Raw genomic sequence first — 24895 nt, forward strand, 5'->3', positions numbered from 1 at the left:
TTTCTTTTTTTCTCAGAGATATTCACGGAATACTGGTATAAAAGATCAGGCGCACAAAATCGTTCTATAGTCGAAATCATATTTACACGTATATTATGTACTAAGATTTTATTACAAGACAAATTATAAGTTGATTGATATTCATTAAATATAATAATGTTTAAAGTACATATTTATAAACTGTGCGTTTATTAATTAAACGTCTCAATTCAAATAAAATATAAGTGAATTATTAATTTTAGAACGTCTGTTATTCTTTATCTTTAGTGAAATAAACTAGACTATAATTCTCAATATATTCTGATAAGTTTTGGATTTAAATTGAATGAAATACGTTTTGTTTTTAGGGGGAGGGTTTTCACGACTAAAATGACTTGTATTTGTTCGATACTTTTTTAAATAGACATGTGTCACTGTCAAATTTGACAATCATCGAATTCGTGATTGACGGTGTGCGTCAAAAAAGTTTTCTTGCAAAGTTTTAAAATTTGTCATTTGTCAGTGATCTGATAGAAGCTATGGAGAGGGGTATTTAGTTTTGTGATCTGATTATTATTAATAAAATACGAATTAATATTATGTCTGGTGATTAAGAAATAATAAAATTAGTTCAAAGATTTATAAAACCACCGAAACGTCAAAGGATTTCCACTGGTAAGTTTATTTTTACGTAAAAACCAGAAGTGAAAGTTTTTTCAAGTACATGCGAAGTTAGAAACTTGCATTATGACTTAATATTATTTATTCCTTTGTGATAGAATCTAGGAATTAACAAGCAATGCCATTAGTAAATTGCATGGATAGCGACAAATGGTATTTCAAATAATACTAGTATATAAACAGGTTTTTTAGCCTTGTAATAATAATATTTTCGATTTATACTTCCTATTCTGTGGTATAGCCTTCAACTTGTTATTTACCTGCGAGCTTTATTTATGTTACATACATAAAATATTTTTAATTTTTTAATATTATTCGTTAAAGCCCAAGGTCACTTGCACGATCTTGATAGTGGGAGAAATAGGGGTTTTCCCTATACGCAAATAATTATTTTGTAACTGCATCGTAAGGAAAGTGATATACTTAATATGTATTGGATTTTCCATTGTCAAAATAATGTGAAAGGTCATTTATCCGACTTTTGGAGATTCCTACTAGATAATGTTATTGTTTGAAATCAATTTATGAAACATAAAACCTTTTTCTTTAACTTTTACAAATATTTACGTATACAGTAAGTTTAAAAAAAAAAGCATCTTTTTAAAGAAAAAAGAAACATGATTGGTTTGTACACATCATCTGTGACATCATCATCTATAGGTGATCATGGAAGCTATTAAAATGGTGAAAGTAAATTTGAGAATGATGTAACTTAAATTAATGACTTGTTGTGTTTTGATTGCCATTTTTTTAATGGGTTTATGATTTATATTAATTAGGAAATATATTTTACTAGCTTACCGCCCGCGGCTTCGCCCGCTTTGTCCATAACTTAATAAATTATATACTAAAACCTTCCTCTTGAATGACTTGTTCTATTACAAAAAACCGCATCAAAATCCGTTGCGTAGTTTTAAAGGTTTAAGCATACATAGGGACAGAGAAAGCGACTTTGGTTTATACTTTGTAGTGATAAATAAAAGGCATAAGGCCATAGACATGGCCATAGGCATGTGGCCATATATATTTATAAATAACGTTACAAATATTATATTATGGTATGTAGTACTAGCTGTACCACGCGGTTTCGTCTGTTGGTCTTACCGTGGTGATATAATTATAGCCTATAGCTTTCCTCGATGAATCTATAGATGGGCTATCTAACACCAAAATAATTTTCAAATCGGACCAGTAGTTCCTGAGATTAGCGTGTTCAAACAAACAAACTCTTCAGCTTTATAATATTAGTATTGATACTGATTTGTTAAGGAAAAATGAATAAATACATACTCTGATCTTATGCAACTCTTTTTCTGTCACAGTTGAGTAATGCTTAAACAAATCCTTTGTTATTAATAACTTAAGCTTCACTTAACTTAAGTTACATAATGTAGTTAGTTAACAATGACACTATAATTATACTGTTTATCTCATTAAATAATAATCCTACTAATATTATAAATGCGAAAGTTTGTGAGGATGTGTTTGTTACTCTTTCACGCAAATATGTAGTGATTATTTAAACAATAAAAAGGGAACTTTTAAGTGGGTACTCTCAAAATTTAAGTACCGTAATAGTTACTGTATACAATTTATATAAAAATATTTTACTTTTGTCAAACTAAGTTAAACTAAGTAACTTTAGATTGTGACAAATCATAACATGAATCATTTATTTACAAAGTATACCTTGACCAATTTATTGCTAAAACCTGTCTCAGATGATTTTTCTTTATCTATAGTAAAACTTCATACCTTCGTCATTATCAAGGATTTATAATTATTCTAAGCATTATTCTAAGCATTATTCTAAGCATTATTAAAATCAAATTTCTTTAATTTTTATTACTTCAAAACTATAGAGGTATGTACCCTTTTACAAGTGAAATGTTATTTTTATTAGTGCTTATAAATATACAGGCATTTATGTTAAATAATCACTGGAAAAAATATTTAAATTAGTTAAAAAATGGGATGGTTACTATTTTTTTTTAATTTATCGAGTACGTAGGTAGGTGCATAATAGGATAATAACGAATTACGGGGTATATGCAATAATGTTAAATTAGTGACTGAATAAACAAATATGAATGCTTTTATTATCAAACCTGTTTATTTTCATACAATACCTTCATTATCACAATAAAACAATGCTCTGAAGTGGTATTCACAATTTTCCGAATCTTAGATACTAATATTATAAAGCTGAAAGGTATGTTTGTTTGAACGCTCAAATCTCAGGAACTACTGGTCCTATTTGAAAAATATTTCGGTGTTAGATAGCCCATTTATCGAGGAAGGGTATATATATATCATTAAGCTAAGACCAACAGGAGCGGAGCCAAGGGGGTGAAACCGCGAAGCGCAGTTACCTACATAATTAATATTATATTCCTACAGTTGCGTATTTTTCTTCGAGATTTTTTATCTTTAATTTTTTTTCTTCCAGGTCACAATGATAGTCACACTACTATTCCTGTCTTGTTTAGTTCCGATCCTAAATTCAGAATATATTCCCCCGGGACCAGCGTACACATGCCCGAAAGAGACAGAAAGTCATTTGCTGTATCCCTGCGTGTGCGAGAAAGGGACAGATGATGGATTGTTTATCAAATGTTCGAACACAGGGCTGTCAGTGATGAGCGTTGGTTTGGGGAATCTAGCTGGATTAGGGTTGCCGATCGAACGATTGTTGCTTCAGGAATGTAAAATATGTGAGTAACTATAAATATTTTATTATATGGAAAAATCATAACGTATTTTATGACATAGTTTTCTATAGAGTCAAATTTTGCTGAAGTATAGGGTAGATGGTGGAACCATTTTTATAGAATATATTGTATAAATTATAGAATATATTGTAAAAATACATAAATACATATTTAATAGAAATTACTTTATCGAATAGCACAAATATATTACTAACTAGCTTCCGCCCGCGACTCCGTCCGCGCGGAAAAATTAAGAAAAATTAAGATTTATTTTTTTCTACGTATTTTTCCGGGATAAAAAGTATCCTATTTTATGCCCAGGATAATCTTATATATAAAAATGAATCGCAAAATGTGTTGGTAAGCGCATAACTCGAGAACGGCTGAACCGATTTCGATAATTCTTTTTTTATTATATTCCTTGAAGTACGAGGATGGTTCTTATGTAGAGAAAATGTAAACATGTACCACGGGCGAAGCCGGGGCGCACCGCTAGTAAGGTATAATTATACCAAGTTTCATCGAAATCGAACCGTTAGTTTTCACGTGATGCCTTCACATACAGACAGACAGACAGACAAAAATTTTTTTAATCACATATTTGGGTTTGGTATCGATCCAGTAACACCCCCTGCTAATTATTTTTTCAATATTTTCAATGTACAGAATTGACCCTTCTACAGATTTATTATATGTATAGATTTTTGAGGAATATCAAAATTGTTTATTTTGAACAATCCCTACCTTTAGTTTTTAGATAAGTCCAAGTTCTATGTAGCAAAGAATGTGGAACATTTAAAAACATTGCTACATATAATTCGTAAACAATTGTGTAAGTAGTTTAAATACAACGATTTCACCTCTTGCTGATAATCCCTTTTACGTAAATTTTCATACATTTTCAATGCTTGGATAAAACTTATCCGTCCAATAAAGTATTACACGATTATATTAAAATGTCACGTAAACTGTCAAATACAGGCAAATAGAATACGTTTTTAAGGTAGTTTTATACATTATTCGACGAATAAGTTTTCAACAAGGATTGAAAAATTTGCCCTTATAATTGCCATTTTAACTCGCAGATAAACTTACAGAACAAATCAGGAGCCTAACCCCCTTAATATATTGATAAATCCTTAATAACTAAATAAAAAAATATAAAATTTCAGCCCATCTCTTCGGACCCCTGCTCCATAGGTCTTCTGTTAGAGTACTGCAAATAGTCGACACGCCCATAAAGTCAATAGACGAATATGCGTTCGCCGGAGTTAACAGGACGCTACAAGAATTGTATATGGTCAATACTAGGATTGACGAGTTTCCTAAAGAGGCTTTTAGGGTAAGTTTCAATGAATATTTGATTAATAAAACAAATTATATCTCTATATATAAACACTAACTGATCCGTGCAGTTTCACCCCCGTGGCTCAGCTCCTGTTGGTCGTAGTGTGATGATATATAGCCTATAGCCTTCCTCGATAAATGGGCTATTTAACACTGAAAGAATTTTTCAAATTGGACCAGTAGTTCCCGAGATTATCGCGTTCAAACAAACAAACAAACTCTTCAGATTTATAATATTAGTATAGGTAGAAAAAAAATTCGATCACGAGGCGGATTGGCGTGAAAGGATGCGGGTTCGAGTCCCACCTAGTGATCGAATTTTTTCTATCTTTATAAATTTAACTATAGGAGCAATGCGGGTGAAACCGCGCGGAACAGCTACTTCTTTGTAAATTTATGAAGCATTTCAATGCCATAAAAACCAAAAATATTAAATTCATCAGAATATCTTATTCCCTTCTCCTTTTACTTATTTTATTAAATTAATTTATTATCATCAGAATTAATCTGATTCTTCTCTTTTTACTTATTTTATTAAATTGATTTTTTTTACTGTTCCAGATTCTAGGCAACCTATCAATTCTGTCGATAGACGGACACAAAATGAAGTCTTTGAATAAAGATATATTTGCGGGTAGTTTGGCGGTTGGTAAATTGGAAAGGGTGCATTTGATAAATGGCCTCATTTCCGATATATCCCCTGATGCTTTTATGGTAAGTTAATCTATAGCAAAAATAAAATTGGGGTGTTTGTTTTTAATATTGAAATAACTGATTTTATACTTAATACACATGGATGTATAATGTATATATACTGTACCTATACCATAATTGTAATTTTTGTCTGCCTGTTTGTTCCGGATAATCTCAAGAACGGCTGGATCGATTTTGACAGGAATTTCACTGACAGGTAGCTGTTGTTATAAGGAGTAAGTAAAGGAGATATTCCCGCAGTAATATAGTATTTAAAAGCTCGTTTACGCGCGCGGGTAAAACCGCGGGGCGCAGATAGTATAATAATAAATTTTTATGAAATTATTAAATTAATAAAAAAGTATTTAAAGTTGCCATTTTCCAAGCGATTTTTTTAGGATGATGAATCACTAATAATTATTTATGTTTTATTAATTTCACGTTTTACAATTTGCACAATATAACAACAGTAATTTAAGATACTAACTTGTCATACAAAATAAGTTTCAATACTTGCTTAGCCTTGTGCTGCTTACAACCACACAATAATGTATTTAGTTACATAATAGTAAAACAATCCTACGAATATAATAAATGCTAAAGTTTGTATGTTTATTTGTTACTCATTCACGCAAATACTACTGAACCGATTACAATGAAATTAACACATAGGATAGTTTTTATCCCGAAAATCCCACGGAAACGGGAAATATGCGGGATAAAAGCTAGTAGTAAAATTTATACTTCAAATTATAAAGCTGAACAGTTTGTTTGTTTGAACGCGCTAATCTCAGGAATTACTGGTCCGATTTGAAACATTCTATCGGTGTTAGATAGTCCATTTATCAAGGAAGGCTTTAGGCTATATATCATTACGCTAAGACCAACAGCAGCAGAGCCACGCGGGTGAAACCGCGGGGAGCAGCTAGTAATATATGTCGGAGAATTTAAATAACTCTCCGTAATTAATTATAATTAGGTAGATTAAATAATATTAAATAATGACTCAGTGCGCACACCTTGCGCGGTCGATGGTAGTACCGAGACTATATCACTCAAGGAATATAAACCATAGCATGGCCCGTAACCCCATGCATTTCATATCAATTCAATATCGACATTATGTTGTACACCATAGAGTACATAACTACTCTGTTATAATTCTCTCACATAATATATATTATGCTCCGTGTATTGTATATTTTTTCTTTTTTTTGCAGAATTTGAAAAAACTACGCACATTAGATTTACATGGTAACAGACTGGTCACATTGAAAAGGAGTCAATTCAAAGGACTCAGAGAAACAGAGGTTTTAGATCTTAGGTATGTATACTTTTAGTTTTTTTGACGTGACAACGTCTTATAATTCGATAGAGCCGGCTGCACGCACGAAAAAACATGACTCATGCGGCGTTACCTCGCTCTGAGGCGTTCCATGTAAGGCTTGGAGTGCGAGCGAGAGCGCGGAACGAGCGATAAAGAAGCACAATCGGACGTTGTCACGTTCAACTATCGTCAGTAAACCGACTTTACAGACAACCAATTTTTTTTTCAATATAAAGCTAAAGAGTTTGTTTGTTTGTCTCTCTCGTATCACGTTACTAGTGTATTTGAATAATAATTTTAAATTATTAATAATTAACGTTATTAGATATATTATGTATGTACGTAATATTATGTCTAATGGTAAAATTGTATTTATTTTTTGGTGAACCCTGTGTTTGTAGTATTTGTTTCCTTTTATGTCATACTAGCTTCCGCCTACGACTTTGTACGTGCATCCCCGTTTTTCCCCGTTCCCGCAAGAATTTAGGGAAATCCTTTCTTAGCAGATGCCTACGTCCTAACATCTACCTGCATGCCAAATTTCAGCCCGATACGTCCAGTGGTTTGGGCTGTGCGTTGATAGATCACTATATCAGTCACCTTTGAGTTTTATACATATAGATTTAAAATTTAAGTAATTATGTAGTTGAATTTAATGAAAATGGCGACAATTTGAAGTAGGTAGTCTGTTGTTCCCCACTTGGACATATTTTATGAAAATAACTGCTTTTTTTTTCATTTTAAAAGATAATTTTTTTTATCAATATGTATTTTTAAGTATTTTTTATTTATTTCAGTTACAATAACCTAACAAAACTAGACGGCAGTCATATAGGAGATCTGACTAAATTAGGTTGGTGCAACGCGAGCCATAATCAATTGCCTGATATTCCTAGGTAAGTTTTTATTTAACCAACTTTGAAAAGGGTTATATTTTGAAGTGAAAACTTCTTTAGCAGCGTTGAGCACTTTTTCTGTAATGGGTATAAAATCTTAAACTCGCGTCAGGACACGTGACCTGATCGAAAAAGCGTAAGACGGATACCATTCCAAAATATCAAACATGCTCAACGTTAATAATCAAGTTTTCACTTCTGCCGGCACTCCCCCAGTGCAACCCGGCTTTTTTTTGTAATTTATGTGTGTTTACGTGAATTTTTACATATCTATACTAATATTATAAAGCTGAAGAGTTTGTTTGTTTGAACGCGCTAATCTCAGGAACTACTGGTCCGATTTGAAAAATTCTTTCGGTGTTAGATAGCCCATATATCGAGGAAGGCTATAGGCTATATATCATCACGCTAAGACCAACACGAGCGGAGCAATGCGGGTGAAACCGCGCGGAGCAGCTACTGATGAATAAATCGCGTTTAAAATCCGTTAAAAATGTGCAAGTTATTAATGCTGTAATATTTATTATTTCAGAGGTATGTTCGCAAGAAATACAGTTATTAAAGTGGTGCATTTGGACAATAATAAAATTAAGAAATTGGACACGAACAGTTTTAGAGGGATGCGGTTTTTGAGGTAAGATTTTTTTATATTTTAATAATTTAATTATGTGATATTTATATTTGAAAATATGTGTTTATTGGCAAGTTAATTTGTTGCAATAAAATAATGTATAAAATAAACTATCCTTACTTATAAAGCAAAACTGTATTTGTGTAAATTTAAAAAAAGAGTGCGTGTGTGCCGAGCACACGTGTCAGAAGTGAAACTTCTTTGGCAAGATTCAAGGATAACAAAATCGTCGCCTTACTCCATGACGTGACGGTATTACCATGATGCAACCTTGAAATTTTACTCTCAATGCGCCTAAAGAAGTTTCACTTCTTTGTGCTTTAACAAAAACATTAAAAAAATTGTCGAATTGGTCGAGCCGTTCTTGAGTCTTACGTTTAGCCTTGAAGTACGAGGATGGTTCTTATGGAGAGAAAACGTAAACATGAAGGGCGAAACCGGGGCCGACAGCTAGTTTAAAATATAAATAAATAGTGAAATATTCAACCAATTCGGGCAATTAAAAAACCTATAATAATATCAATTTTCAGGCGTCTCTACCTCCAAGATAATCAAATATCCGATATTGGCCGTGGAACATTTTCAGCGGTGACCAGAATTGGTACAGTCGATTTGGCCCGGAATAGAATTACTAAAGTCGACTTTCAAATGTTCCAAGCTGTCAAATATGCTGAGGTGAGTTTAAGATAAAGAAAGAAAGATAAAAAGATAGACTTTTCGTTTATTAAGGGTGCTTTTGTTTCGTTTATTGCCAAATTTAATTGTAATCGGTTCAGTAGTATTGGCGTGAAAGAGTAACAAACATCCATCCGGGTCCATCAAATAATTTTCTAAAATATATTTTTTTTAATTACAGATAATAAATCTAGCAGAAAACAACATAACATTAATAGAAAAACAAGCGTTTACAGATCTCTATCTAGCCACAGTGAATATATCACACAACCAACTTGCTAAAATAGAATCTGGAGCGTTCCAAAATTGTAATAACATGACGTTATTGGATCTGAGTTATAATAACTTAACCGACATTGATAAAAGTGCGTTCGATGAAAACACTTACGCGTCAGAGTTTCAAGTTTCGTACAATGCGTTCACGGATTTTGGTCAGGTGAGTTTTTTTTTTATTGAAGTGAAACTTCTTTGTCGGGATTGAAAAAAAATTTAGTGTAACATTTTTTCGTTACGCGTGACATTTTTCCGTTACGCGCCATCTTTTTCTTAACCCTACCACGCGTGATTCGACGTATTTCTGTAAAGTTGCATATAGTAAATATTTTTTTAACAATAAGGTCATAAAGAAGTTTCACTTCTTACGTGTGTACACTAGTACACGCACACATTTTTTATTTGTTATTTTAGATTTTATAGCGTTAAATGCTTTTCTTCAAAAATTTATATTATGTAAGTACAAAGTTTATGTAAAACTTCTTTGAGAGTAAAATTTCAAGGTACCGTCACGTCATGGAGTAAGGCGACATGGTATCACATCTTGCCAAAGAAGTTTCACTTCTGACACGTGTGCTCGGCACATACGCCCTTTTTTATTTACCATATTAATTAATCTTTTGAACTACTTAAAATATGATTGAAACAAAATTTTCATGAGTTTATCTTATTAAAGCGTGTTTTATTACATACAGAGGTCGTGGGTTCGACTCCCACCCGGGGCAAATATTTGTGTGACGAACATAGATGTTTGCTCTGTGTCTGGGTGTTAATTATCTATATTAGTATTTATTTAAAAATTATGTATGTATGTTTATCAGCCATCTGGTTTCCATAACACAAGCGAAAGCTTAATATGGGATCAGATCGTGCCGTGTGTGAAAATTGTCCATTTGAAAATTGAAATATTTGAAAATTGTAAAGGGGAAAATTGAAATATTTGTTTATTTATTTATTATTCCAGATACCAATCCAAAACATGACAGGTATACGTGTATTAAACGCGTCGCACAATCAAATAACTATTATACCAAAGAATGCGTTCCCGAAGTTATACGAATTGCATACAGTCGATGTTTCTTATAATAAGTTGGTGGAGATATCTAACGCTGTGTTCCAGAATCTGTTTTCTTTGAGGTGAGTGGGTTAGTGAGTGAGTGGGTTAGTGAGTGAGTGGGTGAGTGAGTGAGTTGGTTAGTGAGTGTATTAGTTAGTTGGTAAAATAAGTTAATTTGTGTCAAACTCGACTTGTCGCACAACAAGTTGGCCGATTAGTTGCAGTTAATTATTTGTTTATGAGTTTTAGATCATTGATTGTTACTTTATAAATAATACAGCATTTTCAAATAAATATTACTAAATAATTTATACTAATATATTACTACTAGTCGAGTGAATAAAACATTAAATAATAATAAGTTATATTATTGAAGATGCGCTTGTTTTGTAAAATACATTGTCAGTCATTCCACCACGCTTTCACGACTTGATTCTTCATAAATTTTCAAAAAACTTACTAATGAAAAGTACATTATTTTAATTATTATCTTACAGATACCTAAACCTAAGCCACAATTCGCTAGAACAAATAAAAACATCAACTTTCGGCACGATACCAACAGTGCTGGAACTCGACTTGTCGCACAACAAGTTGGCCGATGTGTCGCGCGGCAGTTTGGCGAAGTTGGCCAGTTGTCGATTATTGGATATAAGCTTTAATAGCTTGGAGAAGATCTTTCAAATACCTATTAGTTTGGGGTGAGTTTTAAAATGTTTATCGAAATATCTGAATTGTATGTTGGTATGTCTATAATGTTTTTACCCAAAAATTACTGGATTTAAAAAAGAGCGTGTGAGCCGAACACACGTGTCAGAAGTGAAACTTCTTTCGCAAGATTCAAATATAGCAAAATCGTCGCCTTACTCCATGACGTGACGGTATTGCCATGACGACCTTGAAGTTTTACTCTCAACGCGCCTAAGAAGTTTCACTTCAAAAATCATTCCTCTACACCCATCGTTATACTTCACGTGATAATATAATATTATCTCTATATTTAAAAGTCTTTATTAATATTTATCTAATCTAAAAAATATTTTTTTTATTCATTTTCAGCGAACTAAACATAGCATACAACAATCTGACCGAATTACGCGCGAACACGTGGCCATCCATGAACGCGCTACTCCGTCTCAACTTGTCGCACAACATGTTGGCCGATCAGTTGACCGATTCGTCCTTTAGTGGGTTATTAACGCTACAAGTGTTGGATTTATCGGCCAACATGTTAACGAGATCACCCTGGGAGGCGTTGAATACGTTGACTAGCTTGCAGTATCTGTATTTACAGGTAAGATTTGATGGGTTTTGCGAAATATGTGCAAATAAAACTATTAAAACGAAAAAGACGTGTGGCACTCGGGGACTGCCGCGGTAAAGCTATTGCATGCTATGCCTTCAAGCCACACCTCCGTGCCCGTCGGAGTGGGGAGCGTGAGGTTTTTTCGTTACGGAATTTCTGGATTCGGTCCCCGCGCTCAAGGCCTGCGATAGAAGCTATGCAATAGCTTAAAAATAATTATGGTGATTTCTTATTTATAAGGATAATAATTGACATTTGACAGGTTTAAACAATTTAATGTTTTACGAATTAATTGACGAATTTGGAAAATTATTTTCTATTGAAGATGAGTGACAAGCTAAAACAGAAGCAAAAAAGATCCTAAATCTATCATGAGCCTTTTAAATACGTACTATAAAAATTATAAAAAAATTGGTTGTTTGTAAAGTAGGTTTACGATCGAGATGTTTACGTGATAACGTCTTATTGGTGGCAGCGCTCGAGATGAGACGGGAGATCGGTCCGTCTCTCTCTCGTTATACCTGCGATCGCGCTCGTGAGGTTTTGGTGTGACACAAGTTCCTGAACACGTCACCCGACTAAAACGATTTTAAAAACGTTATCACGTTAAAAAACATTTTCCCTTTAATTTGATCCGATCAATGGCCTAAGTATTTAAACCATTCTTTATTGCTACTGTAATTAATTTTGTTCCCCCTACCATACAATCAAATAATATTTTCGAGTATGAACAATGATCTAATATTGACGACGCGGTTGGCGCAGTGGTATAGTAACTGCCTACTGAGCCGACGGTCCCGGGTTCGATCCCCGGTCAGGGCAAATATTTGTGTGATGAACTCAATTATATGTTCTTGGGTCTGGGTGTTATCTATATATGTATTTATAAAATACTAGCTTTCCGCCCGCGGCTTCGCCCGCGTTCTCAAAGAAAAACCCGCCTAGTTCCCGTTCCCGTGGGATTTCCGGGATAAAACCTATCCTATGTGTTTATCCAAGTTACCCTCTATATGTGTGCTAAATTTCATGCAAATACATTCAAGGAATAAAAAGTTTCATACAAACTTCCATCCCCTATTTTACCCCTTTAGGGAATGAATTTTCTAAAATCCTTTCTTAGGGGACGCCTACGTTATGACATCTACCTGCATGCCAAATTTCAGCCTGATACGTCGAGTGGTTTGGGCTGTGCGTTGATAGATCACTATATCAGTCACCTTTGAGTTTTATAATGTCCTTTAATATTTATTTATTTATACTTATTTTTTACAGAACAACGAACTAACATCCCTCACTAAATCCGCGTTCGGAAACTTACCAACAACATTCACGCTCGATCTATCGCACAACAAGTTGGCCAACATCGAGCGACGCTCGTTCGAGGGCATGCAACAGTTGCTCGACTTGTCGCTAAGTGGTAATGAGTTAAAGAGGATACCGAATGAAGCGTTTAAAGGATTGGTCGCTTTGAGGTGAGTTCAATAAAAAAATAAAAAAGGGGAAAAATACGATAAAAAATACAAATTTGAAAAATTGAGTTTGAGTTGAGCACGAGTTGAGCACGAGTTGAGTACGAGTTGAGTACGAGTTGAGTACGAATTGAGTACGAGTTGAGTACGAGTTGAGTACGAGTTGAGTACGAGTTGAGCACGAGTTGAGTACGAGTTGAGTATGAGTTAAGTTTGATTATTGATTTAGATTATATGTAATGTATTATTATTTTGTTACAGACGTCTGGATCTTTCTCATAACTATTTGGAAAAGATCGACAATAAAACTAATGGGCTGTTGGATGATTGTCTTTCACTTGAAATGGTAAGTTTATATTATTACTAGCTGTGCCCCGCGGTTTCACCCGTATTGCTCAGCTCTTGTTGGTCTTAGCATGATGATATATAGCCTATAGCCTTCCTCGATAAATGGACTATCTAACACCGAAATATTTTTTCAAATCGGACAAGTAGTTCCTGAGATTAGCGCGTTCAAACAAACAAACTCTTCAGCTTTATAATATTAGTATAGATAATAAATGTAGGTACAGTTTTGACTTACCTATTAATAAATTGAAATGCTAAGTGTTCTAATACGTGTGTACTATAAGTTCAATATTTTCTAAAATGTGTTTGTTATTTCATATTTCTATTTTTTCTATGGAAATATATTTGAATTATGTACGCCTTATCGTATTTTCTGCTATTGAATGTTAAAATAGAATTTAATTCATGATAAAAAATTCAAAATAATCACAATAAAATTAATATTTGTGTCTCAATGCTAAATAATATTAATTCTATTTACAGGTGAACCTAAGTCACAACCGCATAGGATTCCTAACGAAAAAAATGTTCCCCGCCAGTCCGTGGATACCGTACAGACTGATGGAGATCGACCTGAGTCACAACGAGATACCCGTTGTGACGTTCGATTTGACGTTTGGCGCGAAAAAAGTTAAAAAGTTAAATTTGGCGGCAAATTACATAAATGACATTAGGAGCAGTGAGTGATGGTTTTTATTTTGTGTTAGATTTTTGGTTTTGGAGTAAAAATGTTATTGTGAATTAAGAAAATTAAGGATATTTTAATTTATTTATTTATTTATTAGAAATACCAACGTTTGTTTACATTGTTTCATTAATTATTAATTACAGACTTATTGTATTCTTCTGAATGTAACAAACAATTATAGGTATTCACAACATGCAAATATAAATTACACAAACTGACAATTTTTAATTGTAAACTCAACAGCGAGAAGAGAAAAAACAACATTACATTCATGGACGTATAAAAAAAGACGGACGGTATATCGCCTAAACATTGAGCTCCGCTCACAACTCAGATGGCTTCCTATCCGCCTTCGCCGGAATACGCATCTCCTGTCCCTCCTGTACTCAATCCTTTTCGATCCCAGAACTCCTTCCTACTTAAAAAAGAGATTTATATTTATGGGCTCGTCTCATGAATGTAATTTGCGCTCCTCTAACAATCTTACGCTTTGTATGCCTGCTCACATCTCCAAATTTTATGATTCATCTTTTACCGTGCAAGCCGTAAGATTGTGGAACTCCCTACCAACCGCAATAAAGCAAGCGCAAACTTTGAATAGTTTTAAAGCTGCAATTAAAAAATATTATCTGTCCTCATAATCATTCTGCATCTGTTCTGTTTTACCTATTTCTCTACCTGAAATTTTTATATAATATCCTCTTCTGCACGTTTTTCTTTCTTTCGTTATATGTAATTTTATAACTTACTCATATCTATTATATTTATTTGTATTCACTCCTTGTATATGCACTATCTACCTTTTTCAATCTTTTCATTTTCCTATATCCCAAGGTTGCCTGGAAGAAATCGCTTCAAAGCGATAAGGCCGCCAATTTGTACGGTGAAGATTCTTTTTGTATATTATTGTATTGTTTATCTGTGCATTGTACAATAAAGTGTTTTTTTTATTTTTTTTTTTTTTTTATTGAGTGAAGCCTAGTAATGGCGGCGAAACATCCTTGTGTGTGTGCCATGTTGCCATGGCAACAGCTGTGTTGATGTCAATGGCGGCTGTATTTTTTTCTATAAATTTTGCCGTAATAATTTTGTCATTAAAACATAAAAGAAATAACTTGCTTCCCTGTGGAATGTAATCCCTTGTGTTTTGTTATTTAAAATTGTACTGTTGCGACACCATTTAACCACGCAAGACGGCATTTTAAATATTTTTTTTGAAACAGTGACGCAGTTAATCAGTCGGTAGTTCACGACGTAATGGCGGCCGACTAGCTTACTATGGTGAGAGTGTGTGCGTGTTTATTGTCTTTACACGATCGCTAGCTTACTATGGTGGCTTCACGTTGTTTGTTCGTAATACGGCGTCCGTCTTTTTTTATACGTCTATGATTACATTATAAAGGGAACAAAGGAAAATGTATATAATAAAAACAATAAATAGTTGCGTCTCAATACTAACACATAACTATAATAAATTGCTATTTTGGTGTTAGAACATAAGGCTAAGAACATTATATAATTTTTAATAACTATGACTACATGCTATCCATTAAGCTTACATACAAACAATTTACGAACAGTTCGGAGAGAGGTATTATTAATATCAATGATATCACCATATTTATTTACCATCTTGCACAGTCTTGGAATAGGAGAGTTGGCTCCGAACTTACACCTACGGACTGGTGGAACAAGTGGATCAATTTGCTTTCGGGGATACCTACTAGGGACACGAAAATTTACTTTATTAAATTTAGTTGATTTCACATTTTCAGATATACATATTTGATTCGATTTTTGCATTATTCAGACACTCGGTTCGAAGATTTAAAAAATAATATGTTCAATCACTTTTTATTAAAGTTAAATTGATATTTCTATATAAATAATAAATGATGTGAATATTTGTTTGAAAATTGATGTTTTCTTATACATGCTTTGTTTCGAAAATTTACAGTTTATACTTTAAATATAATTTTAAAATTGACATGTGTTTGAAGTTCGATTGACAAATGTTTCAAGTCTGTATCGATTAATTCACTTTAATCGATGTTTCTAAGCAGGTTACCTCTCTTCGAAGATAAAATTGATAGTCAAATGTTGCCTATTAAATTGGCTCGACTAAGAGCGAGCGCGCACGAGCAACTTTGTCTCCGCAACTTTTTTGTCTCCGCAACTATTTTGTCTCTCCCATCAATTGTATGGGGAGTTGCGTCGCTACGTGCGCGCACTTTCATACTAGCCCATGGGTGGAGAGACAAAATAGTTGCGGAGACAAAAAAGTTGCGGAGACAAAGTTGCTCGTGCGCGCACTGTCTAAAAGTACAAGTATAGATGTAATGTCTGTTGTTCTTTTTCATTAAAATTTAATATTATGTGTTATTTTATTCCAGATGTTCTAGGTAACCTGACATCGTTAGAAGTATTGGATCTATCGAACAATCAAATAAAAGACTTGGTGTCTAGAAATGGTAAGTGTAATAATTATACTTTACTTAAATAGTTAAAAGACTAGCTGTGCCCCGCGGTTTTACCCGCATTGCTCCGCTCCTGTTGGTCTTAGCGCGATGATATATAGCCTATAGCCTTCCTCGATAAATGGGCTATTATATTTAACACCGAAAGAATTTTTCAAATCGGACCTGTTTCCTGAGATTGGCGCGTTCAAACAAACAAACTCTTCATCTTTACAATATCAGTATAGGTTTTTTCTGAATTAATCGATTCCAAGAAATTGACTACATTTAAATATTTTTTATGTATGTTTAGTAACTATTTTAATTGAAATTTACACTTTTTTGATCATCCATCCTATCCTACTAATATTATAAATGCGAAAGTTTGTGAGGATGTGTGTATGTTTGTTACTCTTTCCCACAAATACTACTGAACCGAATGAAATTTAGCACACATATAGAGAGTAACTTGGATTAACACATAGGATAGGTTTCATCCCGGAAATCCCACGGGAACGGGAACTATGCGGGTTTTCCTTTGAAAACGCAGCCGAAGCGGCGAGCGGAAATCTAGTTATTAATTTAAATGAATCCATCTTCTCATTATCAAAATAAGCAACGAAATCAAAAATCTCGTGTCACAATGTTTGTCCTCAATGGACTCCTAAACCACTTAACCGATTATAATAACGCACACCATGTGCAGTTCGATCCAACTTGAGAGATAGGATAGTTTAAACATGTAGGTACCTCGGGCGAAGCCGGGGCGGACCACTAGTACCATATAATTTTAATTTTATACTATTATTTTTCTAGCGGACACAAAATTCAACTTACCAGAGAACATAACACATTTATACCTGAAAAATAACTCTTTGGAAGTGTTGCCAATTGAGAATATAGAGAAATCGAAATATTTAAAAGTATTAGACGTAAGGCATAATGTGTTGAATAGTTTCTACCCGCAATTGGTGAAGAAAATCATGGATCAAGGATTGGAAGTTTATTTTGAAGGTATTTATTTATTTATTAAGGGCCGATTTTTCAATGCTTGGATAAAACTTATCCGTCCAATAAAGTATTACACGATAATATTAAAATGTCACGTAAACTGTCAAATAAGTGCAATTAGAATACGTTTTTAAAATAGTAGTTTTATACATTATTCGACGAATAAGTTTTAACCAAGGATTGAAAAATCAGCCCTTAATGTAGTTAAATGTAGTATGATAAATTGTTATTTTTCTATATTTTGACGGTTCAAAAGCGCTTCTAAACGAAGTGTATTGGAATAAATAAATGCTTGGTTTAGTAAGTTAAGTATCTGTGTGCAAAATCGCATCGAAAAGTGTTTAGCTGTTTTTGTTAGAATGAAAATCGATATGGCCTCTTAATTATATATTTTTATATTGCGGCCAGTATATTGGTCGACTTCAACGAATCCTTCGTTAACTTCCATTCGAGTAGACCGAATGACTCATTTTTATTAATCGGAGATTTTAATTTACCTTTTCTCGCGTGGACGCCTGACGGACATTTGAATAAAAATAGTTCTAATACACTCTTAATGCGAACCGCCGACGATTTTATGAATTCTATGTATTTATCCGGACTCTCACAGTATAACTTCACTAATAATTCACGACTCGACAAAAAAATTTTCGTTCTTTGTCCTAAAGTTTATACTATTATTTTCCAGTTAGTTATGCACAAAAACGAAAAGAAAATACCTTTTTTCGGTATAAAGTTTGCTTTTGTGATAGTTATAATAATAATACTAATTTTTCAATTTTTTCATAAATTTTAATTTTTTAAAAAGACCGCGCGGTGAGAGTGGGATATTAACGTTTACACTGTGCCGCTAGATGGCACCCGAGTGATAAACAACCATCAGGTATTATTTACAAGCCCAGAATAACTTAAAATGTCGTCACGAAAGTGCAAATACGATGCTGATGCATTTTGTTTTATATGTGGTCAATTTATTAAAGTTCGAGACGTGAAATATGAACTAAAGACATCTCACGTTCTCTGTGAAGCCTATGAAGCATATTTTGACTGTCCTGCACGGAATCAAGATAAACCATGGGCTCCACATGTTGCTTGTAGATATTGTAAAAGGTGTTTGGAAGGAAAGGCAAATTCCAATTACAAATTTTAAGGCCATGGGCTGCAGGATGTCATTAAAAGTACATATGCTGCATGCTCATTTGGATAAATTTAAAAACAATATGGGAGCCTATTCCGAAGAGCAAAGAGAACGTTTCCATCAGGACATCATGAATTTTGTACAACGCTATCAAGGCCAATACAATGAAAACATGATGGGCGACTATATTTGGGGTTTATAGAGAGAAAGTAGCTATGAACATAAAAGAAAAAGAAAAAGTGTGCACTTTTAAGTTATTTTCCACTTCTCTGTAAGCTAATTTGATAGTAAAACTTAATAAAAATAATAAACATTTTTATTTCAATAGTTTTATTTTCAATAAAAAATTAAAATCCGAGATTTTTAAAAATTTCCTTCAATCAGTCTTCTAAGCACAAAAGCAAAGTTTTTCATGCCATATATTTTTTTTCCGTCTAATTACGACCTAAACTACGAAATTTAATGCTTTGCAATCAAAGTCAAATTTCATGGTGACCCGTTGTAATTGTTGCGGGAATATTCTTGACCTTGTTTTTTCAAATCTTTCATTAATTTGCGAACAATGCGACCCAGCTTTAGTGAATATCGATAAATTTCATCCCCCATTACTTATAATCATCAAAAACTATAAAATAAAACCCCTGCGTAATAATCCACGGATCATAAAAAAATTTTTTAAAGCTGATTATATGTCAATTAACTCGGCACTCGGGAAGATTGAATGGCACCGAATTCTTACTAACGGGACCGTTGATGATGCAGTTAATGGTTTTTACAAAGAGCTTAATTCAATCATAGAAAAATACGTACCCTCTGCGCGGGTTTCAGGACGTTTTAAGTACCCTCAATGGCACACCCCATCATTAATTAATATCATTAAAGAAAAGTCTAAACTTCATAAAAATTGGAAAAAATTTAAAAACCCGAATGATTACGCAGCATTTGCTTTACTAAGAAATAGGATTAAAGTTTTACAAGAAGAATGTTTTAAAAATTATATTAATAGGTGCGAAAAAGAAATAATTCATAATCCTAAAGAGTTTTGGAGTTTTGTAAATAACAAACGCAAAAACAACAGCTTGCCATGTCGTATGGTATATAATGGAGTGACTTATTCTTGTGGTGCAGATATATGTAACGCTTTTAATAGCTTTTTCCAAAGCGTATTCATACAATCTTCTTCCTACGATCCCAAACCATACGCAGAGGAGCCCCATTCTAACGTAATTAATTCAATTAAAATTTCAGATAAACTGATAACAAATGCGGTTAAAAAACTAGATAGTAAAAAGGGCGCAGGCTTAGACGGGATTCCTGCTATATTTGTTAAAAAATGCGTAAACGGGCTTGCTGTTCCCTTAAAATTGATTTTTCAACGATCTTTGGATGAAGGTATCTACCCCAAACAATGGAAAGATGCACGTGTAATCCCCATTTTTAAAAAAGGTTCAAAAAATGAAATTACTATAACTACAGGGGTATATCAATTTTAAATATTTTCGGTAAAGTTATGGACAGTATAGTTAATGATTTTATGTATAGCTATTGTAAGCAATGTCTTCCTTCATCTCAGCATGGATTTTTTAAGTCTCGGAGTGTTAACACAAACCTTTCAGAATTGACTAACTATTTACTAACTAACATAAGTGACGGCGCTCAGATTGACGTTATTTATACCGATCTCGAAAAGGCTTTCGATAGAGTAGACCATAATGTTCTCGCCGGGAAACTAAATGCTGTAGGTATTAAGGGTAATCTTCATAGATGGGTAATATCTTATATTAGAAACCGTCGTCAGGCAGTAGTCATAGGAAGACATAAATCTAACTTCATAAACGTCACCTCCGGAGTTCCACAAGGATCCCATATATCACCTTTACTGTTTAACATTTTCCTTTTCGATATAACACATTGTATTAAGAACTCAAATTGCTTACTGTATGCCGATGATAACAAAATTTTCCGTAAAGTAACTTGTACCGCCGATTGTAATCTACTCCAATCTGATCTAGATAATCTCGGAGAATATTTTAAAATTAATAACATCGGTGTAAACATTCAAAAATGCCAAACCATAAGCTTTTCTCGTAAACGTAACATTATTTTATTCGAATATAGTATCAATAATCAGTTAATTAATAGAACAACTTCAGTAAAGGATCTCGGCATCCTTCTGGACGATAAATGTTTCTTCGACGCCCATATTGAGTACATGTCCAGTAAAGCATACAAATCCCTTGGTTTCATCCTAAGAACAAGTCAACCTTTTAAAAACCCTCAGTGTTTAAAAATGCTTTATCATAGTTACGTCAGAAGCATATTAGAATATGGAAGTATAATATGGCGACCATTTTTAAAAAAATATATAGACAAAATTGAAAAAATACAAAAGATATTTATGAAGCATCTTAGTTTTAAAGCAAAACATAACTTTAAGGACTACAAAGAATCCTGCATTTTCTTTAAAATGAATACTCTCGAAGACAGACGTACTCTTTCAGATATTATGTTTCTTTATGATCTCCTAAACAACAAACTAGACTGCCCCCAATTAACAGAAAATATATATTTTAACACCCCTCTAACTCGAACACGTAATACTCCTTTATTCTTTATACCACGTACAAAAAATCAATATATGAAGAACTCACTCTTTAATCGCCTACCTTCGATATACAATCAAGAATTTTCTACTCTTGACATATTTAACAGCCCTCGCAATCGTTTTAAAACCAATGTAATTAAAATATTATCTAACGTACCTAACACATTTTAATCATGCACACACACACACACATATATACACAAACATACCCAAACGCACGCACTCACCCACACACACAACTCACCACTCTTTAATAAGTTACTGTTTTAAATATACATATAATTGATGATAATTGTAAAACTCGTAATTGGCGTATTGTATCATAGATATAAGTAGAGTAAGTCAAACTGTAAGCTGTGTAGTTTTCAAAATAAATAAATAAATAAATAAATATTACTTGTACTTCTTTCATATTTTTTATCATTTTTTTTCAGACAACAAACTAACATGCGATTGTTTCACACGCCCTTTAAAACACTACATCAACAAATTGGCCAAAAAACAGCAAATGGATATAAAATATAATAAATTGATTTGTTCCGAACCTCCCACTTTGTTCAATACGTCGTTTATTAATATTGATGAAGAAAGATTATTGTGTGCTAGCAACATTGGGTTGGAGGATAAAATAAAGGAATATGGCAATACTGAGTACATGTTCACAGCGGAACCGGATTTGGCGTTTAGGGATATACAGTTGTGAGTTTTTTTTGTATTTTAATACTAAACTAGACTTAAATAGATTTAGAATGTTATTTTTTTTAACTTCAAACAGCTGAAAAATGTATTAGCGTAAGATAGACTTAATAATATTAGAATATTTTTTCAAAAGTAACGAAAATTCTTTTTTTCTCTATTAGATATGAATAATTTTCTACTGGTTAAACACTTTCAAAATTGGTTCGGTAACTTGAGTTTATTTATTACAAATTATATTCCCTCAGTTTACACTTATATATCGGAAAAGAAGCCTATTCATACAAACAGGCAACTCCATTCTAACTTAATTTTAATTTTCTTTTCAGCTCCCAGCCAGCAATCTACGTTCACTGGTACATACTTACCATCGAAGATCTAGCCGATTTCTACATATACATACGCGACAAAAATAACACACTTTATTATAGCAAAGACGTTTCATACAATTTACGATCACTAACAATACAAGTCGATGCGAGTATCCGAACGGCATTGCAAAATGGCGTCCAACTTGACATTTGTGTTCAAGCGAAAACGTCAAACGGGTTCGCGCGGAAATATTTTGACAGTCAGTGTAAAAACGTAATTTCTAATTACGAGTCGTGGCCGAAAAAATTAAATGTCGATAAACGGAGATTGTCGAAGAAAAAAGTTAAATATGGATGGTTTTCAAATAGTGTGTTAGGTTTAGTCAGTGATTCGATATTGATTACGTTGTGTATATTCCTCGGTGTATGTTTTAGGAGATTCGCGGATTTAGATATATGAAGTGTTTTCTTTTGGTTAGTGGTTCTTGTTTGCCAAAGGCGAGACGAGTTGAGATGAAAATACAATGGTGAAAAAGATAATTGATGATAGAAGTGATTTATTTGAAGTGAAACGTCTTTATCGGGGTTGGAAAAAAATTTAGTACAACATTTTTTCGTTACGCGTGACATTTTTCCGTTACGCGCCATCTTTTTCTCATCCCTACCACGCGTGATTCGACGTATTTCTGTAAAGTTGCATATAGTAAATTATTTTTTGAAAAATAAGGTCATAAAGAAGTTTCACTTCTTACGTGTGTACACTAGTACACGCACACATTTTTTATATAGAGATTAGTCTCTATAACACGCTTATATTAGCTTCACCTGTATGTTTGTAACCGACTCCTTTAGATTTGATTTTGACTTTAAACGGACAGATTTAATTCAAACTTTGTACACTTATCAAGGATCGGTGACAATACAATAATTATTGTAATGTATAACTTATTTTCTTATTTTTATACTCAGTTTTTGTATTTTTATTGATAAACCAATCCGCCTAAACAACTTTTTCCTATATAAAACAAAGAATATTGAAAAAAGGAATAAATAATATGTGATGTTAAATTTGTTCCTTTTACTATTAACTTGTCCTTTACAAGCTTAGACAGCAACACACAAAAAAGCTGTGTCATTTTTGAGTAATTGATAGTGTTGACGAAAATATAATAAAATTGAGGGTAGGTACGTTTTTTTAATATTGACGGAACTATGTGGACATACCATTTTTTATATTTTTAAATACATTACGTCCTATATGTGATACTCATATTTTTATAATAAATATTTTTAAACCACTTTTTGTAAATATTATTATCAATTTTATACAATATAGTGATGAAAAGTAATATGTTACCATTTTTTTATTTGTACGAAAAACTACAAAAAATGCGGGTAGTTGGACATTCTAGAAATTTTGAAATAACCATATCTTTGTAATTATTATAATGTTCTATGTGATAAAATTAATAAATATACAGAACCTCATGCACAATGTAAAAAAGAAAAATAGAATTACCTGAGTGAGATACATATTATTGTGATAAAGTAAGATTGTTAATTTTGGCTTTAATTGTATGTTCTGATTATTATTATGAATATTTGTACTACTACGAATTGTATATATTATTGTCGAAATGATATTTTTTTGTATAACAAAGTGCCAATTTTTAAAATGCTTTAAAATAATTGATCTGATTTTATATTATTGCATAGCTTATATCTCGGACTGAGCGCGGCGACCGAATGTAAAAATTCCGTAACGAAAAAATCCTAACACCCACTCCAACCGGCACAGCAATGCGATGCTATGCAATAGCTTTACCGCGGCAGTCCTCGAGTGCCACACGTATTTTTTAAGCTATTGCATAGCTTCTATCGCGGACCTTGAACGCGGGGACCGAATCCAGAAATTCCGTAACGAAAAACCTCACGCTCCCCACTCCGACAGACACGGAGGTGTGGCTTGAAGGCATCGCATGTAAAAGCTTTTGCGGCAGTCCCCGAGTTCCACACGTCTTTTTTTATTTATGTATGTATCTATAAAACACATGTATTATAGTTTAAGAATTTATAATTTAAAATTGTATTCATTATTTTATTTATTTGTCATGTTTTTTATGTTCTGAATATTAAATCAAACAAAATACTCTGTTATTAATTATTATGTATCCATTAATTTAAGAAAATGTTTTTTGTAGTGAACCTGCTTTGAGAGTTAAATTTCAAGGTCGCGTCATGGCAATACCGTCGCGTCATGGAGTTAGCGACAATTTTGGTATCTTTGAAACTTGCCAAAGAAGTTTCACTTCTGACACGTGTGTGACACACGCTGCTTAATGTTTATTTTATTTAAAAACAAATGACTATAAGGCTAAATGAAATCCGTCCATATTATGTAAAAATATTTATTAATAAAATTATACAAAATTTATTAATGCATTTTTATTTACCTTTTATTATTAAAAATAAGACTATTGACTCGTAATATTATAAAGTTATACAAAACATAAACAAGAAAAGATAACATTTTCTATAAAATAAATCATTCTTTTACAATTATCAAAAGAAAGATAATAAGGTAGGCTTATTATCTT

General features: G+C 32.9%; 1 protein-coding gene across 1 annotated transcript; it reads left to right on the plus strand.

Annotated features, from left to right (window-relative positions):
- The first annotated feature begins 489 nt into the window (after positions 1-489).
- LOC149896664 (uncharacterized) lies at positions 490-23502 on the plus strand. Its single transcript, XM_090117491.1, has 19 exons — positions 490-654; positions 3110-3374; positions 4544-4713; positions 5280-5432; positions 6632-6735; positions 7536-7634; positions 8167-8268; positions 8796-8940; positions 9122-9376; positions 10178-10350; positions 10768-10971; positions 11330-11564; positions 12849-13048; positions 13307-13391; positions 13877-14072; positions 16475-16552; positions 17354-17551; positions 21726-21990; positions 22317-23502. Exons 2-19 carry the CDS (start codon positions 3116-3118, stop codon positions 22756-22758), a joined length of 3363 nt encoding a protein of 1120 aa, XP_089973617.1. The 5' UTR covers positions 490-654; positions 3110-3115; the 3' UTR covers positions 22759-23502.
- Positions 23503-24895: the final 1393 nt, after the last annotated feature.

Source organism: Colias eurytheme, chromosome 28 (assembly GCF_061535395.1).
Source record: "Colias eurytheme isolate Ceu_HAF_F1 chromosome 28, ilColEury1 Martin Lab GWU primary, whole genome shotgun sequence".
Classification (NCBI taxonomy): Eukaryota; Metazoa; Arthropoda; class Insecta; order Lepidoptera; family Pieridae; genus Colias; species Colias eurytheme.